At 52.1% G+C, this 15,521-nt stretch overlaps 1 protein-coding gene and 1 pseudogene across 1 annotated transcript; one reads left to right on the forward strand and one right to left on the reverse strand.

The window, feature by feature from the left end:
* Nucleotides 1-1,387: 1,387 nt before the first annotated feature.
* LOC148091491 (FERM and PDZ domain-containing protein 2-like) lies at nucleotides 1,388-12,885 on the reverse strand. The gene is made up of 8 exons (XM_087824232.1): nucleotides 12,840-12,885; nucleotides 12,649-12,774; nucleotides 10,869-11,026; nucleotides 6,736-6,801; nucleotides 4,817-5,008; nucleotides 3,074-3,206; nucleotides 2,310-2,397; nucleotides 1,388-1,577 (listed from the first exon to the last, which is right to left on the reverse strand). Exons 1-8 carry the CDS (start codon nucleotides 12,883-12,885, stop codon nucleotides 1,388-1,390), a joined length of 999 nt encoding a protein of 332 aa, XP_087680358.1.
* A 1,069-nt stretch (nucleotides 12,886-13,954) lies between these two features.
* LOC107527932 (large ribosomal subunit protein eL21 pseudogene) lies at nucleotides 13,955-14,401 on the forward strand (annotated as a pseudogene).
* The last annotated feature ends 1,120 nt before the right edge of the window (nucleotides 14,402-15,521 follow it).

Genomic DNA, 15,521 nt, shown 5'->3' on the forward strand with positions numbered 1-15,521 from the left:
GGGACTGGGCATCCCCGGTGGCTTAACTCCTCTGACACCCTGCCAGTACTCCCTTCCCCAGAGGCCACAGGAAGCAGGTTTCAGTGACATGAGGCTAAACTGGGCTGGGGCCCTAGCTAGGCCGGGCACATCAAAGCAGTGGCCTTGTAGGAGGGAATCGTGGCTTTGGCGATGTTCTAGCTCTTAAGCTGGTGTCTACTTCATTATAAGTTTCATAGTTCATAAATGTCTACATAATCATTGTATGTATCAAAATTATAAAACATTTTATGTACTGCAAAAAAATGTGGCCTTGCAGGGAGCTTGGCCTTGGTCGGGAGTAAGGGGAGCCCAGGGCCACGGAGGAGGAGGGAGCCCAGGCCACGTAGGAGGATGTCCTAAGGCTACTGCAGGCTCAGCTCATCTCCAATCTGTTGAGAAGTTTTAAGCAAGAACATCTGGGTCTGATGTTCCCAAGGGGTCCAGATACTCAAACAGGAGGCCTGACACAAGCACTCTCCTCAGTGAACAACCTGCCCAGGGGGCCTCGTCCCCGCTCCAGGGAGTGCTGGCCCCTGGGAGTCACTGTGGAGCTGTGTGATTATTAAAACAGCTTCCAGTGATGGCAGTGTCACACTTGAGGAAGGAGTGCCTTTTCTGAGCACTGAAGTGGCCCTAAAGCCGGTGCCAGGACTATTTCCAGCAGAAGGGGCATCCTGGGACCACCCCAATCTCACCGTCCAGTACAGGCTTAGCAAGTGGCCCTTCTGCAGAGATCTGCCTGCCTGCGAGGAGTCAGGGCCCCCAGAGGCAGGAGCACACTGAGGGGCCCCTGGTCACCTATCCCTCTGCCAGCCTGGACCCCCGGCGAGGGCTGGCTGGCCTGGCTACTCTCGAGCCTCAACTCCCACACTCACCTGAACCCTGCTGCCCTAACCACCAGCCAGAGCAGATTCTCCTCCCTTGTCCGCCCCACCCACGTCCTTGCTCCTGCACGTCCCATCAGCTTAGAAGGCCCCTTCCAAGTGCACTCAGCCTTGTCAGCTGTCCTAGCAGCAATCTTGTTCTGCCATCTGCCCAGCACGGCTGTGGACTCCTCACGGCGGGACCGGGCACCTTCCACCTTGCATCCTACACGGAGTCTACCACAGCCAGGCCACTCAGTCAATACCCAGTGCCCCAAACGGAGGACTTCAGGGTTTTTAGCCCAATCTAGAAATCTCAGCCCAGGAAGCCTGGGGTCCCAGAGGACCCTGCCCATTTTCAGCTGCTGTGACAGCCACCCACCACTCCCCGCTCAATGCTCTTTGGGGAGCATCCACCCTTTGGTCTTCTTTTACTCACCTTTCCCTTTCTTTGCAGGAGACGCTTTGGAGAAGGAGGTTCTGGCCATGAGTGGTGTGTGGCCTCAGAGGGAGTGGATCCGGGGCGAGGCCGCCTGCCCTCCTGCAGGTCCTGGGGAGCTCCGGCTGGAGGAACACTGGCCAGCCGGCAGGAACAGGAGGAAGTTAACAGGGGGAATGGCTGCCAGCTGGTAAAAGCCCCCCTTGTGCAGGTGCTCAGCTGGGCAGGGCGTGCACTGCTCCTTCACCCCACATCTGGCAGGGAGCCCCATATCCACTCTTCAGACAGGGAACCTGGGGCCTGGAGAAGTTACAGCTGCAGTGTGACTCTGTCCCCTACCCTCCCATCAGGGGGTGGAGTCTGTTCCCCACCTTTGGGATCAGGCCGCCTGTGGCTTGCTTTGGCCAATACAATGAAGTGGAGGTGGTGGGGGCTAGTTCTGGAAGTACCTCTCTCTCTCTCTCCTCCCCTCCCTCTCCTCCCCCCTCTCCCTCTCCCTCTCTCTCAGACCATCTCTGGCTCGCCTGCCAGGGTCTCCAAGACAGCAGCTGGTCACAGGTGCACAAGGGCATCCGGCCGAGTCCACAAGAACCTGCCAGCTGAGCACAGCCTAAATTCTCCGCTCACAGAGTCAAGAGCTAAATAAAGCAGAGTTTCAGCCATTGTGTTTGGCGGCTGTTTGTTACGCAGCCTCGCATGGCCATAGATAGTCACAATGACGTGCAAGTGTGTGTTCCTCCGCAACTGAGCCTGTGTGTGGTTCCCAGAGGAGACGGCTGCCCTGGCGACCCAGCTGCTATGAGGCCCCTCATCACCTTGGCTTGGTCTCTGCTTAAACATGGCTTCTTCACCTGCCAGCGGAACTGAATCAGCTCCCCCTGGAGAAGCAGGAGGCTCCTCATCAGCACTCAGTAAAGAAGTAGGTTACAGAGCTCCCCACCCGCAGTCCCACACCAAGCCCACAGTCCCGTACACCCAGCGCGCACCTGCTAACACAGAGGTCGCAGCGGCTGTGTGCTGAGGTTCGTGGACGGGGCTCCAGGGAGCCCTGGGTCCCTGTGCTTCTCTCTGAAACTGACCAAGCAGCATGGTGAGGGCATGAGCAGAGGCAAAGAGACGGCTTTCTTGCATCAGGCAGCCTGGAGCGAGGATATCAGCATCTGGACTTACTAGCTGTGTGACCTTGGTGAACTACTCAACCTCTCTGAATCTGTTTCATGTGGAAAATGGAAATGAAAATGACAGAGGGTTGGGGGGAGGGTGGTTAAGGGGAAGATAAAGCCTAACAGCAAAGAGTACCCTGTTTTAGGGAATTATTGTTTTGTTTTTTTAAAATCTCAGATACAGTCGAAAAGTAGAGAACAGATTTGAGGATTATTCTAAAATCTATTCTTTTAATATACCTAGAGCAACAATAAAGACAATATTTTACAAATTACTGTTCCTTTCACTCTACCTAGAAACTAATTACAGAAAAAATTTTCTTTTATGTTTTGTTTTAAATTGTTTTAAACAGTTATATCTCAATAAAAATGAGCTTACATTTGATATAAATATCTGTTAAATTATACCTCCAAAAGAAGCTCCTTCGGGACACAGGAGTCCTAAGCTCAGCCCCTTTCTTCAGGGGCCTCCAGGAAGAGCTTAGTTTTCATGGGCCTCTCTGTCACCACAGTGGACATCTGGCCCACGGGGGCAGGGAACAGGCTCCACCGGCCTACCCAGGGAGGGCTCAGGGCACCATACCCACCTCCACAGGGCAGCAGGCGCCCCGGGGCCTGCGCTGTTGGACCCTCGCAGCTCTTCCGATGCAGCCTGTTCCTGAGCAGGTGGCTTCTGTCCTGCTGCACAGGGGAGCTTTCTTCCACAGCTCTCCTTTCCACCTGAGGCCAAGTGCATCAACATCCGCATGCCACGGTCAAGGGGCGGTTATATGGACACGCACAGACTGGCTCTCAGTTTGCGTCAGGGTGGAGGTGTCTGCCCCACACAGGGAGAGCCTAACGATGCCTTCTCTAGCACCCAGATGTGCCCTGTACCCCCCAATCGTGTGCACTCGGGCACACCTGTGCCTTGGCTCAGGCACTTCCTCCACTGCCTAGGGCCTCCCTGCTGAGGTCACTGTGCCTCCAAGGCCCCAAACTATGCCGCCTCCAGTCTAATCCTCTCCACCGCGGCCCCCAGCAGACGCCGGTGACCTCTCGTCATCTTCCCCATCACTGTTCCTACAACTCCCTCACTTACACATTATGTCACGTTTGCTGCTTGTCTCACCACTTCACTGTGTGCCCTACGCCCCACTGTAGCTCACCTAGCTCAGCCTCAACGGATGTCCCATCAGTGGCCCAAATCTACCTCATGGCTCGCTAATGAAACGCTGCAGGTCAATTCAGTGTCCGTCAGGGATCAAGGACACACTCCAGGAGGGTAGGCGGTAACGTGTTTGAAAAACAGACGCCTTCCCCACCAAACCCTCTGGCTCGGCAAACGGGCAGCACGTCCGCGTGCCCAGAGAGGCGGCGTCCAAGAAGGAACAGGATGAGAGGAGCGTTTTCTGCTTGGCTGTTGAGAGCGTCCCTGTCCACAGCTGTCTTCTCTCCATCCACATGGCCCCACATTCGTTCCGGTCTCAGCTCTCTAAGCTGCCCCCTGGACAGGGCAGGGCTCCCAGCCTTCCCGGTTCCTCTGACGCTCGCCTCCTTGCACGTGTACCATGGGCACCTCACTTGCCTCACCCCAGTCCCAGCTCTGTCCCGGCCTCAAGGGGGCCAATGCTGGTGGACTTCACTCCAGAGCTCCCCAGGGGATCACCCTGAGGCTGTCTCCAGCTGAGACTAGCAACTCACTTGGCTTATCCGCCTTCCTGTCTTCCTTCCGTCACTCCCTCTCTTCCAGGAGCAGTTTTCCAATAAATTTCATAAAAATCCTGTCCCTGACTTTGCCTCAAGGAAACCCAGCCTAAGCTGAATGCCTAGTAGGTGCCAGATCGCTGCTAGGTGCTGGGGAGAGCGCAGGACAGCAAGGAGCACAATGCGACAAGCACAGCAAGGAGACCCTCTGCAGGAACAGGACAGCAGAGGAGCTGAGGGACCGTGTAGGTGTGGTCAGGGAAGGCTTCCTGCACAACAGGCCTAGAGTTTAATTTTGATAGGTGAACTGACCCATGGATTACAAACCTGATCATTTTTATGTGAAAAGGAACTTTCAAAGATCCCGAGGGTCCCAGCCACATTAGGAATCAGGCTCACCCCAAGGCCTTTGCTAGCACTGCCCAATAAAACCATGATGACAGGAATGCTCTAGGTCCGCCTGTCCAGCGTGGCCATCACCAGCTATGTGTGGCTATTGAGCACTTGGAATGTAGCAGGTGGGACTGAGGAATTGAGTTTTTAATTTTATTTTACTTTAATTAACTATAATTTAGCTAATTTAAATTTCAACTGCCACATGTGGCTAATGGTTCGTGGGGTGGAAAGCACAGATCCACACTGACCTCAGAGATGGTGCCCAGAACCAAGCCAACCAGCCGTCTGATGTGGAGACTGGCAGAGGCTGGGTGTGCAGCCACTTCTTCCTGGTGAACCCAGCAAACTTCCAGAACCGACTGCAGCGGCCGCCTCCTGCCAGGTTGGTCTTCGCACATGCTCAGCAGAACAGAGTGCAGGGGCTCCCGGAGCTGCAGGGCCTGCAGAGCAGAGTGCTGGGTGAGCCTCTGCAGAGCCCGTCCTGAGGCCGCTCCTTGCAGGTGTGCAGTGGGGACTAACAGAGACAAATGTCCTCAGACCGCCACAGAGATGCCTGCTCCTTCCGGAGAGTTTAGGGATGAATGCAGCTAGATCACTGCAGCCACCAGATGCACCAGCTGTGAGAAGTTTGCTTTCTAATCTGCAATGCCCTTCAGGGTATGGAGAGCCCACACATGTGCTTGGGATACTCACGAAAAATAGGTGCTTGACCAAACGGACTTCCACCCATGCCAAGCGCCCAAGTCAACCACGGATCAATCCGCCTTTAACTCACATTCCCCTGGGCAGCCTGTGACTTTCTCAGCTTACGCAACTGGGTCTCACTGGGTCTTCCTACTCAAATGCGAGCTCCAGGGATGTAGGGACAGTGGCATTTCATTTCGGAATCTTCAGCAGTCAGCACAAGGTCAGTAATTTTTAGTTGAATTTTAGGTCATATGTACACACCAAACAGAAAGAAAACTAGCTATTTCACTCAGCACTTCCCTCGTGTGTTTAAATGGCCTCCATTTATATGGGGAAGGCCTCAATTCAGACCCCAAATCAGGCTTTTTCTCATGCTCACCCATATTGCTGGTCATTTTCCCGGCAAAGGCTGCACTACCATTTCTTGCCATGCTCAGGTTAACCGGACCAGTGGGGAAGCGAGGGCAGGTGGAGGGAGCAGTGTATGCAAAGTTCGGCATGTGTCTGAAAGGAAAGGGGCTATGGGCAGGACCAGGGCCCAAGGCAGTGACACCACAGGGCCCCTTGCTCAAAGTTATTAAGAATTTCAACACAATGACAACAGAGCATTAAATCAAGCATGGGGCCTTGTAAGCGCAGGGAGCCATGCTATTGCACAGGCCACACGCCCATGAAGCCAGCCCTGCCTATGGCAGGGTGCAGAGGAGAAACAAAGCCACGGCAGGAACCCAATTCTGGGCTCCAGGTATGCCCAGCTGAGAAGTGGAATGTAATCCCGTGGGTAGTGGGAGCTACAAAAGATTTCCCTGAGGAGGGACACAAGCAGGTGCCTGTGTTAGGAACAGCACCAGGAAGCACTGAAATGTTGAATTGGGGGAGGCAAGGGTGAGATGGATGGGTGGGCGGGAGGGAGGGCAGGGTCCTCCAGTGTGTGGCCTAGTTATACTCATTTCTTATAGTGTCAGACCAAAATTTATACACACAAATATTCCATAGTCAAAAGTTTTGTGAAATGCTATGATAAAGGTAAAAAATTCTATGCTTTAATTTTTCTCAGAGTCTTTAAGAAACTGCTCTGAAAAATCTTTGAGAGAAAGACACTATAGGGAGCATTTTCCTAAATCCATGCAGCGAGAACCATTCTCAGGGGAGCGTCTAACTCCAGGAAGGACACTCGAAATCCATTTTATAAATATGTCTTCAGCAGCTATCTGATCCTCTAGCCTGCTACTTCCTCCAAGGGGGTGGCAAATAAGCCTCATCTTGCCGGCCAAGTCTAAACGGTGGCTGCCAGTGGACCAGGAGAGGACTCTGAGGTTGTCTCTGGACTCTGTGAGAGGTCTATAATCCATTGGCAGTGCCTCCTAGAACCTAGGAGGATAGCATGGTGACACACAGCTCAGTAGAGGTTGTCCCTGGAAAAAATGCTGAGTAAATCCAAAGACATAACCTGGCAACACAGACTATCTTGGTTACAGACCTGGTTTGGTGGAACGTGAAACCCTGCCGACCAGTAGAGGGTGGTTCCCAAAGAATAGACATGTGTCTGTCCAAGAGAAAGAGCACATGATTAGATTTCAGTCACCTCTGTTATTCCTGGTCCAAAACTTTCCACATGTGGCAGACACTACTGGCTGGCTGGCTAGCCCACAGCCATCTGGAACTCTTAAAATTTTGCCTCCTGTTCTAGCGGCTAAAAGCCAGTGACCATGACACCCAATTTTAGGAAAAGACAAAGGCAACTCTATTAGGAGGCTTCTGAGAAGCCTTCTGCTTTTCTGACAATAAGGACCTATTTAATTGGTCATTTTTCCTATTCCTGCCTTGAAGGCTAATGTCGTACATGGAACCATAGCAGCCCTCTTGTGACCACAAGGCAACAGCACAAGAACAGAAAGCCAGGAGCTGAATAGAATAGAATAGGATAGAATAGAAGAAGAATAGGATAGGATAGGATAGGATAGGATAGGATAGGATAGGATAGGATAGGATAGGATAGGATAGGATAGGATAGGATAGAATAGAATAGAATAGAATAGAATAGAATAGAATAGAATAGAATAGAATAGAATAGAATAGAATAGAATAGAATAGAATAGAATAGAATAGAATAGAACACACAGCCTGGACTCCTGAAGACATTTACTGAGCAGCTGGCCAACCCCCAGGCTTCTCTTTAAGTAAATGATAACGGCATCTGCGGTTCAGCGGCTGTGGTTCAGGCTTTTGTTTCTAGTAGCCAAAGCCTCCTGTGCAGCACACACTGTGGCTCAGGCAGGTTTAAAGCATGATTTGTTGTCAGAAGCAGCGTGGTTTAGTGAGAGCATCGCCTGACTCCTCTGAGCCTCAGTCCCCTCACCTTTAGAGTGGACTGTTCTGCCCAGGACCCCTGGGGGCTGAGTCAGTGTCTGCAGGTGGCAACAGTAATAATTGTTTCAGTTATTATCGGGCAGGGAGCACTGATCCCAGCCTTGCTCTGAATCTTTCGCTTACATTAACATATTTAGTTCTCAAGCAAACCTGTGAGTAAGCATTTTAATTGTCCCCTTTTTCCACAGAAGGAAGCAAAAGCAAAGACAAGTTAGGGAATTTGCACAAGTAAGACCTAAAGCCTAGACTTGAAGCCAGTCACCAGAGTCCCTGCCCTAAGCCACTCCGTTGTCACTTCTGGGTCATACTAAGTCCTCAATAAATGCTACTGCTGCTGATGATGATTATTATTGGGCTTCTATTATAATTGACAAGGCACATTCCCCTTAAGATCTCTCTTCTAAGGAAATTACTTTTGGGACTTTGAAAGGGAAACATTGAATTAACAAGGCTTAGTATGTAAAATGCATGGTTACTTGAGCAATCCGCTGAGTTTAATGCAAATAGGTTTGGCTTTGGTTTTGATATCTCTGGGTCAAGGGTATGTGTCCAGTGCCATGTGTGCCAATTAGCTCTATAGTTTGTTTAAAATTGTACCCTTTAAACCAGTCAACACCCCCTCTGATGAATATGACTCGATACCTACCAGGAAGCTCACAAGCTATACCTCATTTCTAGAGAAATAACCCTGAGAGCAGAGGCCAGAGCAGCATCTGACACCACCCACACCTGGTAACTTGCCTGGGTTCCAGGGGCTCTATCTTAAAGTTTCCTAGGCGAGGCCAAGGGCCACAATGACAAGAGCCTTCATCCCAAATCCCAAATCCGGCCCCTTGGTAGACCCCACCTGAAGAAGGGTGGCAAGAAGGCTCTGAAGGTAACTCCTGGGCCCGTGGGAAGAAGACCATAATCAATTAGTGATGTCTGCCATGAGCATGGGAGGGGGTGATTGTGGCATGAGTGACAGCTAGAGACCTGCCCACACCTTCTACCTGCACCTGGGACTAACACTGCAAGCAGGGAGGGGAGTGTTGCCACGTGCAGGTTGGAGCTGATGCTGCCCTGAGAAAAGGAGGCAGCTGAATCTTCCACATCTCCTGGGGCCACTCTCCTAAGTGCCCACTCTACCCCCAGGGCCCACGCCACCCTGGATGAAGGGAGGAGCCTGTGGTAAACGGAAGAGAACAGCAATTAACAGAGCTGACTGGTGGGGGAGCTGTAAGAGAGAAAATGGCCAGGTGACCCTGCCTCCTGGCCTGATAAACAGGGTTTGAGGCTGGTGGCTTCTGCCCCTTAAGCCACATTCCCACGTGCCATGTTTCAGACGCCCAGAGAGTTAAGCCACCAACAGAAGTTGCTGTGTGGTTGGTTCGGGACTCTGTCCTCCCCACGCTGGCCCTGGAGGGCTATCCTGGCTCAGACCCACCCTATCTCCTGGCATGGACCCTCAGCAATGCAGCTTCCCAGGTTCCCAGGTCTGAGCCCCGCCCCTCCTTCAGCAGCGGCCTCTGGGAGCCCTCGCCCTCTGTGCCCTCTGCGCCCTCTGCGTGCAGGAGCCGGTGCCAGACAGGCAGGATGTTTTCCTCCAGCTCAGCTAAGAGGCTCTGAGCAGGTGAGCAGGGGTGACTAGTCACTCAGTGGGCACTCAGCTGCAGTCTACCCCTCAGCAGTGAGTACTGGGGCGGACAGGGAAGGCCCAGGGGCACTCGGGGTCTGTCTTAGCTCAGGTCCTGAGAAAACAGAACCTGAGACAGGGTGAAATGCTGACATTTCATTCAGGAGCGGGAAGCCAAGGGCACAGAGAAGACAGATGGGAAGTGCAGGGCCATTAGGCCAGCCATCGAGCACTCAGGACTTCCCTGGAGGGCTCGCAGCACTTGCCCATATCAAAGCAGACCAGGAGGGAAGAAGGAGGGGAGAGCGCACCCTCTCAGTTCCGCCTGCCTCACATTTTCCATGGGTTAGGGCTCACGCCATGTAAAACCAGCTCCCTGCATGTTCAGGTTTCACCAGCAGGCCCCTGCAGTGGCCACTGAGATCAGCCCCAGGGCTCAGGATGTGGCCTCTTAGCAGAGTCCAGAGTGTGGGCGGTAACATGCTGTGCGTGGAGTGCCACCCAAGAAACCCAAATAGAGGGAATCTGAGAGGCACCCAAGTCCGCGCGAAACACCGGAGCCCAGGCATTCGCCCATGGGATCCTGGCAGTATAGGGAAGGGTGTAGGGACAAGGAGTGCTGGGGCAACTGCCTGTAGGGCGACAGAGCCAGGGCCACTGCCAATGGGACTCTGATGCTTTCACTGTTGTGACCTCACCTGGAGACACGTGGGCCCAAACAAGCCAAACCTGGCAACAATCGAGGCCCTGTTCTCTGAGCCTAAAGGAAGAGCAGCCTCTGTTCCAGAATGCACCCAAGGAGAGTGGAATCCAGACCAGCACTTTCCCACGAAAGGACCGGACACAGGGACAGAACTCCCCGATGAGACACCACTGCGCCCTGCTCAGAGCTTGCACCTGCCTTACATCACACTCTCCTCAGATTTTCTTCTTTTTAACATCGAAACTAATGTCAACTAGAGCGTGGTGCTATTCAGAAGCAGAAACGTATCCATGGCAAAGCAAAAGTCACCAGTGCCGCTGCCGAGAAACAATCCCTGCAGACACCTTGGCGTGTGTGTGTGCGCATGCGCGCGTGTGCACCGCTAGAATCATGCTGTACATGCATATATTTAATTTCTTTTACAGTCATTAAGTTAGCTCCTACAGACTCATTTTAATACTGTCTTGTTTCATATCCACTCTCACTGGACGTTAACTCTTTCCAGTTTATCACTAATGTCACCAACACAAAATACACCTTGGTGCAGCTCAATCAAGTTTTACTCACGCTCTAGGCTAAGTTCCTAGTTGAGGTCTGATCAGGTCCTTCTTAGGGTTTTTGCTGCAAGCTGCCAATGGTACCGGCGTGCGGACCATTTACCTGTAGCTTTCCCAGAACTCCCTGAACATTCATAATAAATTAAGGGATTGGGTCATACTAACCCCACATTACAGGTGTGGAGGCTGGGACACAGAGATGCTGACCTGTCATCCTCTCAGAGCTAAAAACTGACGGCAAGAAAGCCTGGGAACAACGTTCCTTAAACACCGTCTGCCTCAGAGTCCCCTGGGCTGGGCTGGGCTGGGCGCGGGCAGCTGGGGTGACCGAGGCCCAGGCCTCTCCCAGCAGGGACACAACGCCTTACCTGAGATGCATCAGGCTGCTCACTGTCGCTCTGTTGCCGGAGCAGTTCAGGGGCCTTGAAAGGAGTGGCCTCTATGTGAGATACGTGGCCTTGGAAAGAAAGACTTCCAAACACAGAAAGCAAGGTTGACCAGGGGCAGACCACATAGTCCGAGGAGCCTGAAACCGAGGCAGAGCGGGCTGTAGAGACAGGGACCACCACCTGCCACCTGGCTGGCCAGCTGTGGGACTGTGCCCAGCAGAGGCCTTGCAGCAGCCCCTCTGGGATGGACTGGGGGCTGGCCCCTGGCAAACACGGAATGAAATAAATTTGACCATGATGCATGCGTGCACAGGAGCATGTGCTACAGAGGGGCAACAGCTGTGGCAAGGAAACTAACCCCTGCATCTGAATTCATCAGTGGCCAGGAGTCTCAAGGAGAAGCCCGAGTTCTCTGGAGTCAGGCCAGGCCAGGGACCCAGACCACTGGTGTTCTGGGCATCCTGGAGCCATGTGTCAGACCCCCGGGGTAGGGCAGAGGTAGTGAAGACTCAGGGAGATGATGGAGCTGAAGGTGCAGGTGCACAGCCTCCCTTCATTTCCCTGTGCTGGCACCCTTCACACCGGGGGGGGGGGGGGGGGGGGGGGCGTTGACTGAGGGCTGGCAGCCCCCAAACGTGTGTGACTTCCGAGTTTACATCTCAGTGGGGATTCAGTGCTTGTCCCAGTTGTCGATTTGTCTCTTAGCTACAAATCCACCTTTCAGTACCTGCTTCAGCCTTTAAGCATCTCACCTTTACAGCAGGTGCCATGTGCAGCTTTCTCGGTAGAGGGCGCTGGAGAGACACTGCTGTTTCTTGGGGTCAGAGGTGTGTGTGTTAGGACACCTGATGCCAACATATGCCCAGGACACCTGGCCCCTCAGCCACCTCCCGCCCTGCCTCGCCAAGTGGTCGCCTGTCTACACAGAAGCTGCAGGCTCCAGGCCCCCCACCCGCACCAGCTCCTGAGCTGTGGCTCATCCGCACCTGCCACCACCCAGACACAGCAGGCACAGATTTGGATCCCAACCCGGGGAGGGGACTTCCCTCCAAAGTTTGTTCCCCACTGGGACTGCCCTCAGCCCTAGGGGACCATGTAGTTTCCTTACATCTTATAGTTACTCTCCTATTTTTTATATTAGCCTTCCCTGTTCAGACCAGGAGTGTGTGGGTTCTAGCTCCTGATGGGACACAAACTGGTGCAGCATCTGGCAGGCGGCAGTGTGGGGGCTTCCCCTCTCCTGTCTCTGGTTGTGCCCAGACTGCCCAAGTGGTGGAAGAGGCCACAGAGCTGCCTGGAAAACCTGCAGCGCCAAGAGAGAAGCACGCCTTTCTTACACTCTGTCACAGCCACGAGTCAAGAGACAGGCTTGCCCTCCAGTGCACCTCCGTGGATGGTGCCAGGTGCCTACTTATTATAATTCCTCGGACTGATTTAGAAGCAGCACTCAGCCCAGCCAGTGATTGAATGTCAACCCATGAACCTGGAGGTCAGGGTTCGATTCCCTGTCACGGCACATGCCTGGGTTTTGGACTCAATCCCCAGTAGGGGGTGTGCAGGAGGCAGCCAATCAATGACTCTCTCATCATTGATGTTTCTATCTCTCTCCTCCTTCCTCTCTCTGAAATCAATAAAAACATATTTTAAAAAGTAGCAGCAGCAACACCCAGAAATGTATTTGTTTGAGAAGCTTCAAATTCACCACCCCCACTCCATCCCCAACCCCTGCAGCTCAAGTATCCCAAACATACTCTCTTACCCTCACAGAGGTCTTCCAGGAGCCGCTCAGCAGCCAGGGACAAGAGGGACCAGATCTCCTCTTCTGACAGAGCTTCGGCCCTGACCTGCAGGGCACTGGCCAGGGTCACAGAGGCTGGGCTCATGCCTGCAGAAACACACATGTGGCAGAGCCCCTGCAGTGTCCAGAAGCTCGTCTGGGCCAGCACTCACTGCTCTGGCCCCGGAGGTCCTGCCCCTCTGAAGCACAGGGAACCATGTGTTCATCACCTGCGTCCCCAGGGCTGGCACATGGGGGAAGCTAAAGAAATGTTCATCAGAGGGCTGGCTGGGCTGGCTAGTTGGCTCTCAGTGAATGAGCAAATCAATAAATAAGTAAACTCCCAAATGAAGGGCTAAGTGGATAAATAAATGAATGAACAAGGAACCATGAGCATGCGCCTCCCTCGGAGCTGGGAGTGCGCTGCTGCAGAGCCGCCTCTGTCCAGGTGTTGTCCATTGCCTGTCCCCCTCTGTCTGGGAAAGTGCCTTAACAACCCTTTTGCCTCTGATACATGATTCATGTCCTTTCCTCTCCAGCTGCCACACGCAAAGTTGGATTTGGTTCCAGCACGAGTCCTGTCTCTAATGGTCACCAACACCTGCCTGAAGAAGGAAAGTCACTGGACGGAGCAGAGGCCCGTGGTTTGAAAAGGTGCGACTCACAGGGAAGCAGTGGCCGGCTTTGCTGGGCACGGGTCAAGAGGCTGGTCTTCCCTTCCTCTCTTCAGAAGCGCTCCTCCAGGCCAGAGCTGCGGGGTGTCTGCCCCCTGCAAAGCTGCCACCCGCTAATCGCCAGCAAGGAGAGCCAGGTACGAGGCAGCAGGAGGGGGCCAGGCGGGCTGTTCTAACCTTCGGGTCACTGAGCTTCCTACAGGAGCGCAAGGCTGGCTAATCCAGGCTCTCCCCCCAGCTGCTCGGGTCATGCCTTTAAGACCCCTCCTGGCCTCCAGAGGACCTGCAGCTCCCCGGGAGCAAGAGCTGCCCCTTCACCTCCCCCTGGCGCTGCCAGGCATGGGCAGGAGCCTTAAGTGTGAGGTGTCGCCCGCATCACAGGGAGGCTGGGAAAAGAGACTGCTGATCCTGGGGGAGGCAGAAGAGCCAGAAGGACCCGCCCAGAGACGACAGGGCACAGCGGCAGGGCAGGCCCTCCCTAGTCGCTCTTCTTTTCTTCTTTTCTCTTCTTCCTATTTCGTTTTTTAAACTTTGTTTGAAACTAATGGAATAGTTCCTTTCGGCCGGAACCGCCATCTGCCAGTAATTCACCAAAATGACCAACACCACGGGAAATGTCCTCTAGGCCTTCTAGAAAACACGGAGTTGTTCCTTTGGCCACATACATGCGCATCTACAAGAAAGGTGATGCTGTAGACATCAAGGGAATGGGCACTGTTCAAAGAGGAATGGCCCACAAATGTTCCCATGGCAAACCTGGAGGAGTCTTCAGTGTCACCGAGCATGCAGTGGGCATTGTTGTGAACAAACAAGTTAAGGGCAAAATTCTTGCCAAGAGAATTAATGTGCGTATTGAGCATATTAAGTGCTCTAAGAGCCGAGACAGCTTCCCGAAGCACGGGAAGGAAAATGATCCAAAAAAGAAGGAAGCCGAAGAGAAAGGGACCTGGGTTCCCCTGAAACGTTGGCCTGCTCCACCCAGGGAAGCGCACTTTGTGAGGACCCATGGAAAGGAGCCTGAGCTGCTGGAACCCATTCCCTGTGAATTCATGGCACGATAAGTGTTTTAAAAAAAACAAAAAAAAACCCTCTGTACTGATAAAAATGTTTCTCTTAATTGGGTAGAAGTGTGGTATCCCTTCCCCGCCCCCCCAAAAAAAAATTAAAGAAAACTTGTGTCCTAAAAAAAAAAAAGAAAGAAACTAATGGACTATGCACTCCCCTTCTGCTCTTTTTCAACTCTATATATTTTTAACATTTTCCTATTCTGTGTTTTTATACTTTTTTTGTAACTTCCTATGTTTTTCTAGCTCTATAACTACACCGCAAGGCTACTTTTAAATAAAAAAACAGAGGGACAAGATTATGATTCTCAAATAGGAAACCTCTGAATCTCAAAATAAAATATCTTACAGAAACATCAAAAGTTTTTATTTCTAATCACTCTATCATCAGAAAAAAATGCATTAAAAGTCTAGGCTGGTGGGGCTAATTAAGACCATCATTTCTATATATAATTCAGTGGAGACAGACCAGTCTTTCCAAAAAACAGTGCTTGGTTCATTGTGAAAATACTCATACCTCATACAATGGATCATAGATAAAATGTAGAACATAAAACTATTAGTTTCTTTTAAATAGGAGAAAGTATTCAGGATCTAGGACTAGACAAAGTGACCTTAGATGACATCAAAAGCACAATGTATAAAAGAAAAATGGGCAAATTGGACCTCATCCAAGTTGAAAGCTTTTGCTGAGAAAGACACTGTTAAGAGGATGAAAGGCAAGCTACAGGCCGGGAGAAAATATTTGAAAACCATGTACCTGACGATGTACACATAGATAGAATACATAAAAAACTCTCAAAACTCGTCAATAAGAAAACAAACAACCTGATCAGAAAATGGGCAAGAGACATGAGCAAACATTTCATCAAAGAGAATATATAAATGATACAGTACAAGAGAAGATGTTGAACACCACCTGCCATTTAAGGAATGCAAATTAAAATCATGACAAGATGCCACTGCGCTCCTACCAGAATGGCTACAGCAAAGAACTGTGGCACCGCCAAGCCCTGTGCGGTGCAGACACTGGGTCCTCACACCTTGCCGATGAGAACACCGACAGTGCAACTACCCTGGCCAGCATTTTGGCAGTTGCTTGGGACACTAGACATGC

This window comes from Miniopterus natalensis, chromosome 14 (genome assembly GCF_054644295.1).
Source record: "Miniopterus natalensis isolate mMinNat1 chromosome 14, mMinNat1.hap1, whole genome shotgun sequence".
Taxonomy (NCBI): Eukaryota; Metazoa; Chordata; class Mammalia; order Chiroptera; family Miniopteridae; genus Miniopterus; species Miniopterus natalensis.

Coding starts and splice junctions, on each gene's coding strand:
- LOC148091491 (XM_087824232.1), bottom strand. CDS start 12,885: ATGGTTCCCTGTGCTTCAGAGGGGCAGGACCTCCGGGGCCAGAGCA. Junction 6,802..10,868: donor AGCAGCCTGATGCATCTCAG/GTAAGGCGTTGT, acceptor TCTCTTGGACAG/ACACATGTCTATTCTTTGGG. Junction 1,578..2,309: donor TGCGACCTCTGTGTTAGCAG/GTGCGCGCTGGG, acceptor GCTCCCTGCCAG/ATGTGGGGTGAAGGAGCAGT.